The following is a 15442-nucleotide window of genomic DNA, read 5'->3' on the forward strand; positions in this document are numbered from 1 at the left end:
TTTGTTTTTATTTTAGCAAATTATTTCAAGACTGTTGCGTCTTGATATGAACTGTGTACATTATTTTTTCCTTGGTTCGATGAAAATTATTCTTTGACTTTCACAAATTTGTAGCAAAGGTGATCGATCTTTTGAGTAACCTGAATTGCTCGGTTCCTAGAAAATTTAATATTTCTGCAGTTCTGTAAACGGGGTGATTCTATTCTGATTTCGTACACTGTATTTTCCCCATATACTTGTTTGTAGGTGAAATTCACTACAGAGAGTCTTAAGATTTCTCAAGAAAGATTTAAATTTTTTTTAAAAATATTTCCTAATTTTTTTTCTTAAGAAAAACTTAAGATTTCTTAAGTCAATCTAAATTAATATGTTTCTAAGGTTTTTCCTGATCATCTTCGGGTATCGAAAAATATACCTACATAGTACATTTAGCCCAATTCAGCTTAACTTAAGAAATTTTAGGATTCGCTTTAAGAAAACTTAAAAAAATTTTAAATTTTCTTAAGGTACAGTGCTATTCGAAAAAGTATGAAAAATTTCAAAGACTTTGAATTTTGTAATTTTCCAAAAAATTCAAAACTTTGCTATTCGAGATTCTATGAATTTTGAAAGTGAAATGTCAAAATTAAGAAATTTCTACTGGTCTAAAGAAAATTCATAAATTCGTATTCGAGATCGTCTGAATTATGAAATTTGAGCTGTCAAATTCTTTGAATTTATGAAAAATTTCAAAGCACCTCTGGAGGACCTTTGTATTTTGTTAAAAGGAAGATTTTTTTGATTTTTGTTTGGCGAACGAGGAAAAATGATCAAAACTAGTGTGACTAGTGTTCTGCTGGTAGCATTGTTGTGCGAATTGAAAAGAAAAATTAAAAGAGATAGAGAAATGTATGTAATTTACTTTTTATGTTTTAACATAACCTCTGTACTTAAAAAAAATTAAGAAATATTAAGAAAACTTAAGGAATCATCAGGCCATCTGATCGTGGTAGTCTAGTTTCGTAAATGCTTTAACTAGACTTTATACGATTTATTTCTTTCAGAAATAACGCCCAAGTCGTAAATACCTAAGTTATTCTATACAATCTGTCTTCTTTCTTAAGGTCCTCTTAATTTATACAAATTTATCCCATTTACCCAAGTCTCCCCTATTTGTTTTTTTTAAAGCGTGCTGTGTGACTATTTTGGCCTGCAATTAGGCGCTTATTTGTTTAAACTTTTAAAATAAAATTCCAGATGTTCGAATCATGGATAGTTTCCCTCTGTAAAACCAATTCAACGAAGACGTAACTACAACAGACTCAACGAAGAAATGTGTTGAAAAATATTGTCACGGATAATTTGCACTGAATTTAAAGAATTTTTGCAAAGCAAAAAAAAGTGTTTTAGTTAATTGGAAAATCACATATTTATCGCATTGTTTTTCTTCACCATTTATGGGCATTTTTGTTTGCTTTTTTTCTCACACTATTTATTCGAGGCGAAATAGAGACCAACCACGTGGTGGAGATTACTCTACTCCTATCGTGTAGACTTAGACTGAGAGGGATTAATTAAATTTTAGTTGATGAGTAACTTATTGTTTTGTCTTCAATTGTATGAGTCATAAATATTTAGAATGTATGAGGTGTTCTCTTATTGCATCACATAGAATTTAGGTCAGGTTGGTCAGGTTGTATTGAGAAGGGTTTACCTATTATAAAGGTTGTAGAATCACTGTTTTTTGCTAATTAAAATACAAATATTGGAGCAAAAATCATTCAATGCTTCATGATAAATTCAGTATTCGGATCATTTAAAGGAGTAGTAAAATTTCTTTCAATAATTATTTCCTCTCACTCAATTGTCCTTAACAAGAAATGGTTAAATCAATTTTGTGCTAAAATTATTACCTACAATTTCACATCAAATGTAACAATGTTCAATTGCTTCGCCCAAGATACAAGATCCTGACAAAGTAGAGGTGTCCACACACCTATTTTGTTTCGCTATTTTGTATTACTACTTCGACATTGAGGTTCACGAAATTGGAAGAATTTTCTTTCTATAGGGCACACGAAAGTGAACCTTCGCATTTTTCTTCAATTTCGTGAACCCCAATGTCGATTTAGAACAGAGAAATATAGCGAAATAAAATAGGTGTGTGGTTGACATAAGTTTCAAAAATCCGAATTATCCCGAAGTCCCAATTATCCAAATTTAAGAAAAAATTCATCTGCCTATATCTAAGGATCACCTAAATTAAATTATCAAACACTGTATCCAAGCAATTTTGAGAAGCAAATCTCTCCAACGCTATAACTGCCATATCAAAAATGTACATCAGGAGACCGCAGATATCTTAAGATAATTCGGAATTGGTGGATCGCATAGACTTAAACTTATAGACCGGCAATCCCCATATAAAATGTATGGGACTGATCATGCCACTCAAAGTATCACGTAACGATCATTTTTTCAAATATTCCTCGATGTGACTGAAGCACCATCATTCCTTAATGATGATCCCGAAAAACTTAATTTTGCGTCGTGCGCGACCAAAATGCATTCTTTGTCATCCCTTTTTTTTCGTTGAAAAGAAAAATTTCCTAGACCCTTCTGGGGATCGTTTTCTGTTTTTTTTAAATTGATTTTAATTTGATGCGGCGCGCGTTTGCAATTGAGATTTCTACGGGATGTCACAAATCCATTTGATTTGTCGGAAAATCATTTAAGAACGTACAAAAGGAAACTTACAGAAATCGATCCACAAAAACTCTAAAATGCAAATAATGCAGTGAGTTTTGGAGGCGTCAGTTTCCGTAAAGCCAAGTACACAAGTTGAAGCCCAGGAAATTGCCTATAACAATGACATATCGAGGAAATTTTCTTACCTTTGTGGAATCTTTGAGATGGAGATTTATGGAAATTTACTTAAATAGCCCTAGTCTCCCCTATTTACTCTACTTTAATGAATTGAAAATTTTTTAGGAGTGTGGAGGAAAAAGGATAGTCTGGTGAATTCAACTTACTTTGACGCACTTTACAGAAGCAGTCGGTCTACCTTATCATCCCGAATTTTCAGGCTCTGGAAGTAATTGAACCTATTCAGCGACCAAGAAAACCTTGAAATTTCAAGAATTTCTTCTAAAATTTTAAGAGTTTCAAGGATTTCTTGGTCGCTGAATAGGACGGAATGTTACACATTTACTATGCACACTTCACGAAAAAAGTACGTTGTTGGTGACCTCTTGACCATTTTTCTCCAACAAAAGAATCTGTGAAAAATTCTTGTAGAGTTCTTGTAGAACTGACGTTGAAAAGCATCGAAGAAAGATTTTCATTGCTTTCACGTGCATGGATCATGTTGATTGGTACCGAAGACTATGGAGCTCGATGGCAAATAATCTCATGAAAAGTTACGTATCGTCCAAAAATATTAAAATTCAAATGACTTATTTAGGCAATAAAATAGTTCTTGAGGAATGGGATTGGCCACTAAAGAAATAATTCTTGGATATGCCCTTGAAGAAAATCGAAGAGACAAAGAAAGACTTCCCTGATTAAATTCATTCCGAATGAACTCAAAGTATTTTTTATAAATAAATTTAATGAAAAATGTATATTTTATTTCGATATATTTAAGCATTTTTCTATATTAATACACAATATATAACTCATATTTTCTTCGTTTCTAAGTTCACAAATCTTACACAATCAACCCCACATGATCTTATTTAATCACTCACCTTCCTACAAAAAAAAATTAAAATTTAGAATTTTGTAAAACAGGTAATTCAGGAAATTCTGGTTCATTTTACATGTTCTAGAAGACATTTTATGTGTGATAATAAAATAAAATTCACGTTAATTAAACAAATTTGCAAATTCCCACTTAAACCAAACTCTAATTTTCACATCAAAAACTTTTTAATCAAAGAAGAATTTTCGAAATATTTTCTTATTAGACAATAAAGACGAGTTTGGGATTCTAATTCCATTAAACACACCGCTGCATAAGAGTTCAAGATCGTGGCTAAATGTTAATTGAGGGGAAGCTGAGGTGTGCTGTTTGGCGCCCATTTGAGGAGATTTAGTGAAAGTCTTTGGATTTTTTTTTGTACAAAATAGTGTTTTTTATTAACAAGTGCGCATTTTTTTGGAGTATATAAATATTTTCTTACACATAGTACTGTTATATCACATATAAAAAAGAATTATTGTAGACTAAGATATTTTTTTGGATGCTGCATGATCAAGATGTTTTGCATTGATCTTCATCGAAGTGCATTAGCGTGGATCCCCTCAGAGATACTCGGAGGTAAACGAGATGATTGGTTTTGTTGTTGATGGAGTTTAACCCCAGAGATTTGGGACAAAGAGACGTCTGCGCTTCTTCTTGGTCTGACGGTAGCGGAAAAGTGGTTGGTAGTAGAGTTGTCCTCCAGGAGATTCAGCACTGTTAGATAAAGAGGAATAGAGTTAGTTTTGATTTTAAAAATTCACGGAATTTTCTTACAAACTCACCTATCAATGGAAGAGCCGTAGAAGGAATCAAATCTTGCACGTTTATTCCGGATGAGGATCACTTGATCCCCATCACTGCTTAGGGACTCTGGATCAATTTCCGCATCCAGGACATCACCGGTATCGGAAACACTTTCATCTGGCAGGTAGTAAGCACAAACTGCTGTGGCAGTTATAATGAAGATCAGGAATACAATAGAGTTCCGCATTTTCACACGAAAAGTTTTCTTAATTTTCTTCCTTCAATTAGAGGTCACAATGATCCTTATTTTTTTCTCACTGTTTAATCACACACGATTTTTCTTCTTAGTTGTTCTTGCTTGTAGCTCGCTCTGAATTTGAGTGTGCCACAAGGAAGCCAGCCCCGGTGTTTATATACCCACTCGCCGGGTGATCTTAAGTGTTTGAGCAAATAGAGTCACAAGAGAAGCATGGCGAGCCATGGAAGAGGCGTGGGATGAGAAAAACACATCGCCACAAAACAAATCCCTGACATTCGAAGATCGCGGTCTCTTCTCTGCGGTACTTGGTCGATTATAGTGTTGGTGCTAATTGAATTCGTTCACAGCAAATTGGTGGATTCATCGGGCAACCATACCCTCCATGTGACTTGCTACACTCATTTAGCCAATCGCGCTATTCTCGATTCTAAACTCATCTCATCTTCTGCACATTCTAAGTGTCAACGAGGCACACGAAGAGACAATTCCATGCTTCTTTGCTTTGCTTAATTCATCAGCCATTTACTCACAAATCCAACCACAAATCTTCTTCGCCACATCTTTTTGGTTTTAACTGGATTCCCGCCACATCTTCTGCACTCGCCACTCAAAACTAGACCCCCTCTGCAAACAACGACCCCTCCCCCTGCCGTGGCCGAGGAGTTTTTACTTAATTAGCGTATTTTGTGTTCCTCGTGTGGGAATTTCTAGAAAATCCAATCATCTGTGGACTTTTTCACAAAAAAATTAATTATTCTGCATGATTGCATTTTGCGCCCATCTCCCGCCATTTTACGATAAAATAATCACCCCAAAATAGGTTTGATGATCTCAAATTGATCTTCCTTTTTCTCACGCTGTTCCAATTCACATTTAAGCATAAAAAAATAGTAAATATTTATCCAGCCCATCGTGTAGTAAAAAGAGGAATTGAAAATATTGAAACGATAAATGCATGAAGCGCACGATTGAAAACAAGATCACAAAAGGCGAAAATGACGATCATTTTTCTCGCAATAAAACGATAATTTGGGGAGTATTTTGAGTGAAATTTAGCACGTGAAGTGCGTAAATGATTGAATTTTTATTTACAACGGAAAATATTCAATGACTCTGATTTTTTTTGTGTTTTCTTCCACAATAAGATCATCTACAGATAAATAGAAGATGATCATAGGGCAAGGTCGCCATAATAATGCGGTGTAGTAATCTATTTACACACCTCATTTTTTGAAGAATTTGTTATAAACAGGCGTATAAAGAATGTTCTAGATTTGAGAATCTTTTGTAAAGTAAATTCAAATTTTGGGAGTTAGGAAGAAATGAATTCAAAAATTCACATACATTTTCTTGAATTTATAGGATTTTTTTTTAGTGTCAAACACCTTGAAAACTTAGACAATATGTGCTTTCCTATTGAAAGTTACATGTAATTCTTTTTTAAACCGATTTTTAAACGTTAGAAAATAAATGTCAAATGTTGTAAAGAAACATCAAACATAATAAAAGAAATGTCAGATGATAGAAATGTCAAACGTTTAAGAAGAAATGTCAAATGTAAAAAAAAAGAACGTCAAGAAGTCAAATATTTCAAAAGAAACTTCAAATGTTAGAAAAATACATTAAACATTGAAAAAGAAACGTTAGGAACGTCAATTCTTAGAAATAAAACACCATACGTTTTACAAAAAACGTCAAACATTAAAAAATGATCGTTAATCATAATAAAATTTACGTCAAACGTTAAAAAAGGAGCAGTCAAATTTTAATGAAGAAATGTTTAATAATAATAATAAAGTCTTAAACGTTAGGAAAAAAAAAGCTTCAAACATACAAAAAAGGAACGTAAAACGTTAGAATTGTACAAAAATTGTCGAAATTTGCTAATTTGAATGTAACAGTCATTAATTTGGATTAATAATTTTATATCGAAATCCCACTCCTTCCTCAATCATTCTTTTCTATCTCTTTGGCCTTACTTTAAATAAAAAATAATAATTTTAAGTTCTATACTAAAATAATTCTTCCTTGAAAAGTTTTAATGCAAATTAAAGATTTTCCACTTAAATCAAAGATCAAAAACACAAATTATTAATAATTCAAAATTAGCAAAATAATAAAGGGATTTATTGAGCAAAAAATTACTCCTAAACATCCAATAATTTTCTATGATAAATATCAAAATAATTTTTAGGCCAAGGTTCTGCATGATTCTACTACAGTATATATAACAGTTGCCCTAGAAGTTCTTAATTGAAAACTAATTCTTCTCTCGGAGACAAATCATGTTCATTTCAGCTGAAAAAAATGCTTGTAAATTAAATTGTGCTAATTGGTAAGAGAAGAGCTTGGTGCTAAAAGCTAATAAAGTGAAATAATTTAAACACAAGTAATTTTTTCATCGTGTGCCTTTGTAGTATTTTTCATGCGGCATCTTCTTGCCTTTTTGCTGTTTTTTTTCTGTTGATTTGTGAAAATAACAATTAAACTTTCCAAACAAGATGATTATAACTTTCCAATATTGCTCGTGGAAGATTTTCGCGTGGAGTTTTTTCTTTTTGTTTCAAATGTATTATTTTGTAAAAAAAAAGTTCCAAAAACATGTGTTGTTTTTATTTTGAGTGCAAATTAGGATGTTTTTCTGCTATGGGTTGGATTGAAGACGCTTTCTGTACGTGCAGCCGGTCAGGTGAAAAGCAGCAGCATTATCTTTGGGCGCAACGATGTTTTGGGACAAAGACCAAATCAGAGAAAAATTTGAATTGAAATAAAACGTTTTTAGCACGCTTTTGTGGATCATACACTTGAAAATTAACACCCCTGTGCTATTCAACTTATCATCGTGATAATTGGGCACGATAAATATCACAATTTTTGCCTGATTTCCACCTCATACAGAGAGCTTCAATGGGGAGGGTGCAGACGTACAGAGTTCCTGGACAAGTGATAAAAAATCTATAAATCTGATTACCAAATATTTGAATAGGGTGGCGAGAAAACACCACCAGATATGGTAATTTCAATGGTTCATAAACAATTCTTCCATCAGAGCGTTAAATAGTTCTTTTTATCGAGCAGATGTCTTTTACTCCCCCCACCCACTTTACTTGATGAGAAACTCAAGATTTTTCTGGAAACTTGCTTGACGATGATGGCTCAAAGTTCTTCCCGGAAATTCATTTTATGCGTTTTATGTGGAAAATTCAACAATGTTGTGCAGTAGCAGCACTTGTTGATCATCACTTCCACAAAATGTGTTCTCATATCGGTGATATTTTCCTTTTCAATTAACCCCCAAGGAAAATCCCTCAAATGTCTAGCATTAGTCAGAATTCTCAAATGACTTGGATGATATTCTTTTCTGCTATTCTTAAGAGCTAATTGAATTTTGCTATTTATTGACCCAATTAAGGAGTCTGTTCTAAGTAACATGCAAAGTCATATTTATTGCGGATTACCTTCCATATATCATTCCAAATAAATTTTACATACAATTTGTTCAGATGAAGAGTTTTCCTCTGAGCTTACTCCAAATAAAAATTTTAAAGAGCTTTTCCATTTCGCCTGAGAGTCCGCAATTAGGTAGCAAGTTTAAACTTGGTAGTTTTGATAGCCATACCCCTGCTGAATAGTCTGCTGTATTTCATAAATGCTAAATTGAAGAAGAATTAGGGCGTAGGATACAATTGTGCTCAGGATCTGCAAAAGAAAAATAAATAAATTGAAAGTTTAATTAGTAAAAAAGTAAAAAGCTCCAAAAGCTTGTTAATGTTTGGAAATTTTTCAAAGCTTATTTGAATTATATGTGGTGTCTTTTATATCTTTTTTTCTATTTTCTTTAATTTTTCTGTAATTTTTTCTTTCATTTTTTGCATATTTTTCTCTACTAAAAATCATTCTAGATTCGTTCTATACCTCTAAAAAATTTCTTAGCATGTTAAGTTAGAACAAATAATATGAAAATCATGTAAAAGATATTGAAAAAAAATTCTCCGATAAAGAAGAAGAGAAGAAATGAAATGAGACAGTTAGTGAGAGAGGGGGAAACAACAAGACAAACGGAATTAACAGATAAAGCTCACAGTCCATCTGTGAAAGCTCCAAAATTAGAGGCATTCACGCAGTAGTCGGGGAACTTTGTTCAAAATGAGTGGAAAGAAGAAGAGTTTTCCAATGGAAAGTGGAGGAAAAACTGACGAAGGTGGTTCAAAAAGGATGCGAATGTGCAAAGAAAGTTGTGGATTCTTGGGAGCTCTCAAGTCTCTGGTAAGTCTCAAATTTATTCTTTTTCTTCCAAAAAAAAAAGTAATTTTTTTCTCTCATTTTTTTCAACAAAAAGATGCATCACAGTGTTACAACGGGAGCTACTTCGTTGATAATTCGAATGGATTTGGAATATCCGTATCTGCAAATTTCCGACAATGGTGTGGGCATCGCGACGTCGGAAATTGAGGAAATTGGGAAAACAACTTTCATCGATGTTATTTCTGCTGCAGATGATGTTTCAATTGAAACAATGACGGAGACAATGGAAAAATCAATTTTTATAAAATTCCACAAAAATGTCTTGATGCCAACAAAATCTGCAAAAAAGTCCAATAAGCAAGACAATACCTTCGACTGGCTTGGCTCACCATCTACCAAGAGCTCTCCCGAACCAAGCTCCTCAACAGAAAGCTCATGCAATCAGAGACAAACTTCTGGCACTACATTCACCCTGACAAATGTTCATCTAACGATGATTGAGAGATTTGAGAAATTTTCCAAGAATATCGTGAATTACGTGAAGAATTTTGCCATTGCTCACTACAAGATGTCCATCACGCTCAGGGATCTGAAGGGCAATAAGCTGCTTTTTGGGACGAAAAAGTAAATTCCTTTTACTATTTTACAAAAAAAAAAAAATGCAAAAGTTTCAGAAAAAAATTCTCGAATGTACTTGAACCGGCGACTTTTGAACAAGAGCCAAATGCTCTAACCATTGCACCCACTGATCAACAAAAAAATTATTACAGCATAAAATTTATTCATTTTTACAACATTTTTCTTCGTTTTTTTATTTTCAGGGCAAAATCAATCACAGAGAAAGTGGCTTCGATCTACAAATTGGACGGTATGGAGTTCAATTCAATGAGCAAAGCTAGTTCAAATATTGCTATTGAAATCATCTGGGGAACAAAACTCTATCATTCTTCGAACATTCAGCTGGTTTTTATCAATGGTGAACCCAGCACCAATAACCGTTTGCTGAAAACCGTCAAGAAAGCCTGGAAGTGCGGTAGAAAGAATGAGCATCCGGTTTATGTACTCAACATCACGATAAGGGTAGCACAGGAAGGGAAATTGGAACAGATTTCTCATGATTCAGTCATCAAGGATTGCATTCGGGAGTGTGTGACGAAACTCAAGAGTTCATGCGGAGATGATATTTCAGATGAAGACGACATGACAAATGATGAGGGATCGGTTTACTTCAGATCTCACCTTTTGCTGGACGTTGATAAGCGACAGAAGGAGAAGAAAGACAAAAAGGACAAGAAAAATGATTCTAGAATGGAAACTGATGATACTTCCATTTTCGCTGTGCCACTTCCTCCTCAACGTCAAGAAAATAGGATCCAAAACAGTCCAGTTAAAGCAGTTCACCCAGTTGGAGCAGTTCGTACACCCGAAGCAGTTCGTCCAGTTGAAGCAGGTCAAACACCTGAAGCAATTCAACCAGTTCAACCCATTCGCAATCAATCCAGAGAAGCCCCAATACAGACTACAAATCTCAGCGTGAACTGTTCACGGAGTGCAAGACAATACCTTCTTACTCTGACCTCGTCTGAATTAGACAGACCATCACCTAGAAGGAGTGCACCTGTTATTAGATCATCCCCTGCTAGGAGCGTAGTTGTTGCCAGATCAACTCCTTCAAGAAACACACCTGTTGTCAGACCATCTCCTAGATCGAGCGTACCGAGATCTGTACACTTCCAATCGCCTCAATTTGAACTTCAACCATCACCACGCAATAACACAGCTTTTCTGGCACAGACGGCACAGTCTCACTTGCAGAACCTTCAAAATCAAATGCATGATGCCATGAAGGCTATTGAAGATCTGAAGAAGGAACGCGAAAGGGATCAGAGGAGAATTCAGGAGCTAACGCAAGAAAATCAAGATCTGCTTTTTAGTCAGAGGAGCTCCCGTGTGGCATCCAGAGCAGGCGGTCTCTCATTTTTTGATGAAGGAGACACAGGAATGCCCTTCTCAACAGGAGACTTTCCGTTCCTTGATGAACAGGATTCAAATTCCTCATGGGATTTCTCACGACAAAACACAACGCGAAATGAAATGCTTCAAAATTCAAACTTGGGGCAAGCTGAGAGGCAGAATTCGAATATAATCAACATCTACAACAGTCAGGTGACAGTTCTCAATGGACCTCCGACATCTAGGAATCAACTGTGTGGATGAATTTAATTTTTTTCCTAATTGAAATTTCTATGATTTCTAACTAAATCTGAAGTGAAGAAATATTTTTTTGCTGATTAAGTTCAATAATTGACAACAGAATTTGAAGATGTTTTTTAAGAAGCATTTAATTGAATTCTTTTTGATAAAGAAATTGAATAAATTGAAAAATAAAATGTTTCAACTGTCATAACATTTTTTTAACGGAAAATCAGAGTTCTTACCCCATACAGGAGTTCCCGATCACAATTTATATTAGGAAAAATCTCCATTTTGCAGCTGATTCGTAAAAATTTTAAATAAGTCGATGCTTTCCATGATTCTTTATACTTCAACATCGAATAGTTCTTTAGACACATTAGTTTAAGATGATTAATCTTTAAAAAATAAAAGCGAATAACTTTGAGTTCGGAGAAGTAAAATAATTAAAAAGTCAAAAGTATGGAGAATTTTTTAATAACGAACACTATTCCTTATATTTCTTTATCATTTTGTATTCAGGAACTTCTTTAATGAATCGATTCTGTCAAAAATCTTTTAAAGTTTTACGTGGATTTAAAGGTATTTCGAATATTTTTTGATAAAAAAATCTTTAACAAAAATCTTTATTTTTAATCTTTTTATCTTTTTAATGAGAACAGTGTTCGGTCTGTAGGACGTTTACTGTATTTTTTTGAAGCTTACATTTTCCGCACATTTGTACGATGAATTGAGTAGAAGAGCTAAGTCAAGGAAATAAACCACCGGAGGGAGCATAAGAAAAAATAAAAGTCTCAAACCATCAGCAGAGCTTAGCATGAGCAATGAAAAGAGAGTAAGGTAGCTAAAGAGGAAAACGTAGGCAAAGTGAAATTGAATTATCACTGCGAAATTTATTCCATGACTCGATGCAAGAGAATTGAGAGTTTTGGTAAATTGATAGAAAACTTCAATTTCACGATGAATTTTTTGAATATTTTCCACATTAACGGAAGAATTGGGTGAGCTTAGGGCATTCTGCGTAGTCATTGCGGCACTTATGAGAATATTATTGAGGAATCTTAGATAGAAGGATTGCATAAAGATTGTAACGCTCGTTATTTGAATGTAGGACTGAATGCACAAATCAAAGGGATTCGAAAACATATTAGATCTGTAATTTACAATCAACACGGAGCAATATCCAACGAATTTTAACGTAAATTCAATCCACCATCGTATTTCCATTTGTCGAAAATTAATTTTTACATTCAAATTTCTCTCAATTAGCTCATCTAATTCCACAATTTCCCGAAGCGGTTCAATATATCGAGAATATTTGAGCAAGAATGCAATTAAAATTGTATTATAGGCTAAAACTAAATTTAACATTTCACTCGTTAGTGTAACACCAAGAGCAGATCGTTGAAATTGCTCCTCAAAGGATATCAATAAAAATAAATAACCAACAACGACTAAACAACCCCCAATTACAAAACGAAGTATAAAGAATGCAATTGTAAAGTAATTGTAGGTAATTTCACCGCGAATTATAGCAAAAGGAATTATTCCCAAAAGAGCGAATATATTGAGCTTTTCACCGTGAGCTTTTAGGAGCTTCATCGTGGAAAGACTGAATTGATATTCACGGAGAGATAATGCAATGAAATTCATCAGCCGAATAATTAATTCATTCCCGCTAATTGATCTACTAATCATTTTGTAATCAATATAATTTTTAACACTACACTGAACACTAAGGGGTTACATGCCTTTGAGTTCTTTTTTCTCTCAATTATTTTTTCAATCGACAGTTTTTTTTAAACTGAAAGAGATTGTGGTAAAAAAATAAATAAATTTACCAAAGTATAAAATTCTTTAAATAAGGAAATTACTTTATTATTATTATTTTTCAATGAAAATTCAAAGAAATGGATTAAAAAGAACGATGTTTATGAGAATCGAAGTTTATGAAAATTGAAGTTACCTACTGTTGCTTTCGAATTAGAAGTTATTAAACATTTTGTGTTAACATTCGACATTTCTTTTCAAATGTTTAAAATTGTGTATTTTTCTAACGATTTGTTTGACGTTTCTTTTCTAGTTTTGCGTTTATTCTAACGTTTAACACAGGGGGTATCCGTCTTTTTCCACTCGCGGTGCACTTCCTGCCACTTTTTCATTGCCACTCTTGCCACTTTTGCTACTCGCAGTACATTCTGGGCATAGTCGGTTACCCCCTGGTTTAACATATTTTTTCTAACCTTTGACTTTTCTTCTCCAGCGTTTAACATTTCCTTCTTAACGTTTCTACCCGTAAATTCTAACATTTGAATTTTTTCTAACTTTGAAGAATCTCCTTTTTATATTTATAAATTTTCTAATTTATGAACCTTAAAAAAATTTCTTTTTCTCAGAAATAGGAAGCTAAATCGCTTGAGTGTTCAAGGACCTAAATATGTACCTTCAAATTAATTCAATGTTTTATAAGATATTCAATGATATGTATGTACCCCCTTAAAACGTACTACCTACTTTTACGTAATGTTTATTTTATATTATGAATTAATTCTCAAATCCCACGTGAATCCTTTTATAGCAAATGCAAAGACTGATGAGATCAATAAAAATTTTAATCTATCTCAAAAGTAATTTATCACTTGTTTTGGTGCAATTTAAAGAAGAAATATTTTAAATAATTTTTTAAACGGATTTTTTTCCATAATTTTCTATTGTTAAAAAAATAGTTAGAAAAGACCTAATTTTAACCCTTTTAATTTCCTCTAAGGATATAATTATTTAATTAAAAATTATCTTACCCAAAAAAGTAATTTCCTGTCACAGTTATCCATTTTAATTATATGTACTTCCACATTTATTCGTAGAAATTTGAGATAAAGCAATTCATTGAACTTTTCCATGCATCCCAATTCAGCATAATATTGAAGGCAGATCTTTTTTAGGTTTTCAACCTCAAAAACGAAATAAATAGTTTTTTAAAATGATTTGAATTGAGTAACAAAATTGAAATAAAAATACAAAAAATACCAACATTTTTAATTGATTTATTTGTAGAATTGAGCAATAGGACAAGATCCGAACCGTAGAGCATGACTGGTATAAGGAGAAGAATTACGGAAAAGAGAGTCATAAATTGACTTTCAAATGAAAGCAGAAATGCCCTCAAGACAGCCATGTAGCTAATCATAAAGACATGAACTGAATGGAATTGAATGATCAGTACAAAATTAATTCCAAAATTATCTCCCAACGAATTGAGAACTTTGACGAATTTGTAAAAAGCTTCAATGTAAAGAAAAATATTCTTCTCAATCTTTCGACGATCTGAAGAGTTATTGAGGACATTTAGAACACTTTTAGCTGAATTAGTCACAATATTGCTGATAAGTCGAATATAAAATGAATTGAAGAAAACAGTGAAATTAACCACGAGAATGTAAAATATTAAACAAAAATCCGTAGCACTCATTGAGAGAAAGTTACTCAAACAAACTGCCGTGACAAGGCAAAAGATAAAGAACTTTAAACTAAATTCTTTCCACCACCATTTTGTTATAATTTTAAAATTCACTTTTACATCCAAATATTTCTCTAAAAAATCATGCAAGTCCACCAAGGAGGTCACAGGTTCAACATATCGTGAAGCCTTTAACAAAAGAGCAATGCACATAATATTGTAGATAGTGACTAAATTAGTTAGGCCAAGCATGAGTGTTACAAAATTTACACTCCATGGTAAATTGCTTGTATCAAATTGAGCTAAAACTCCATATCCAATTATAAAAATAATATTTGACACCATAAAACGCAATAAAACTGATGCAATTGTATGATGATTGAAGGAAATTTCACCACGATTGACGACAAAAGGAACAATTCCCAAGAATGCGAATAAATTGATAATTCTCGCGTGAGCTTTCAGGAAGCTCATCGTACACAAAATGAATTAAATTTCATTAGAGCTTTCATGGAAGAATTTTCAATAAATTATTCAGGTTCTATTGACACCTTTTCATGGTATTAATTAATCATTTTTGGTTGACATGATATTAGTTAATCATATTTCTTATCGATTTTTATGTATTTAAAATTTTATAGAAAATAATTTCGCATAGTTATCTGTTTAAGTAGGTAGCTATTTTGTGTCTTTAAATGCTTGAAACATTTACGCAGATGTTTCTTCGGTGAGTTTTGACAAAATATATTATTAATAAATTCTTTCAAAATTGTTCAGTTATTCACGCCGAATGTTTATTATTTTCTGTTGGAAAGGGATT

The 15442-nt window shown here is 33.0% G+C and overlaps 2 protein-coding genes across 2 annotated transcripts; one reads left to right on the plus strand and one right to left on the minus strand.

The window, feature by feature from the left end:
• Positions 1-4090: 4090 nt before the first annotated feature.
• On the minus strand, positions 4091-4979 carry LOC129792537 (uncharacterized). The gene is made up of 2 exons (XM_055831663.1): positions 4507-4979; positions 4091-4438 (listed from the first exon to the last, which is right to left on the minus strand). The coding sequence occupies exons 1-2, from the start codon at positions 4713-4715 to the stop codon at positions 4336-4338; spliced, it is 312 nt and encodes a 103-aa protein (XP_055687638.1). The 5' UTR covers positions 4716-4979; the 3' UTR covers positions 4091-4335.
• A 3822-nt stretch (positions 4980-8801) lies between these two features.
• LOC129792538 (uncharacterized) lies at positions 8802-11376 on the plus strand. Its single transcript, XM_055831664.1, has 3 exons — positions 8802-8993; positions 9067-9596; positions 9794-11376. The coding sequence occupies exons 1-3, from the start codon at positions 8874-8876 to the stop codon at positions 11187-11189; spliced, it is 2046 nt and encodes a 681-aa protein (XP_055687639.1). The 5' UTR covers positions 8802-8873; the 3' UTR covers positions 11190-11376.
• The last annotated feature ends 4066 nt before the right edge of the window (positions 11377-15442 follow it).

Source organism: Lutzomyia longipalpis, chromosome 3 (assembly GCF_024334085.1).
Source record: "Lutzomyia longipalpis isolate SR_M1_2022 chromosome 3, ASM2433408v1".
Taxonomy (NCBI): domain Eukaryota; kingdom Metazoa; phylum Arthropoda; class Insecta; order Diptera; family Psychodidae; genus Lutzomyia; species Lutzomyia longipalpis.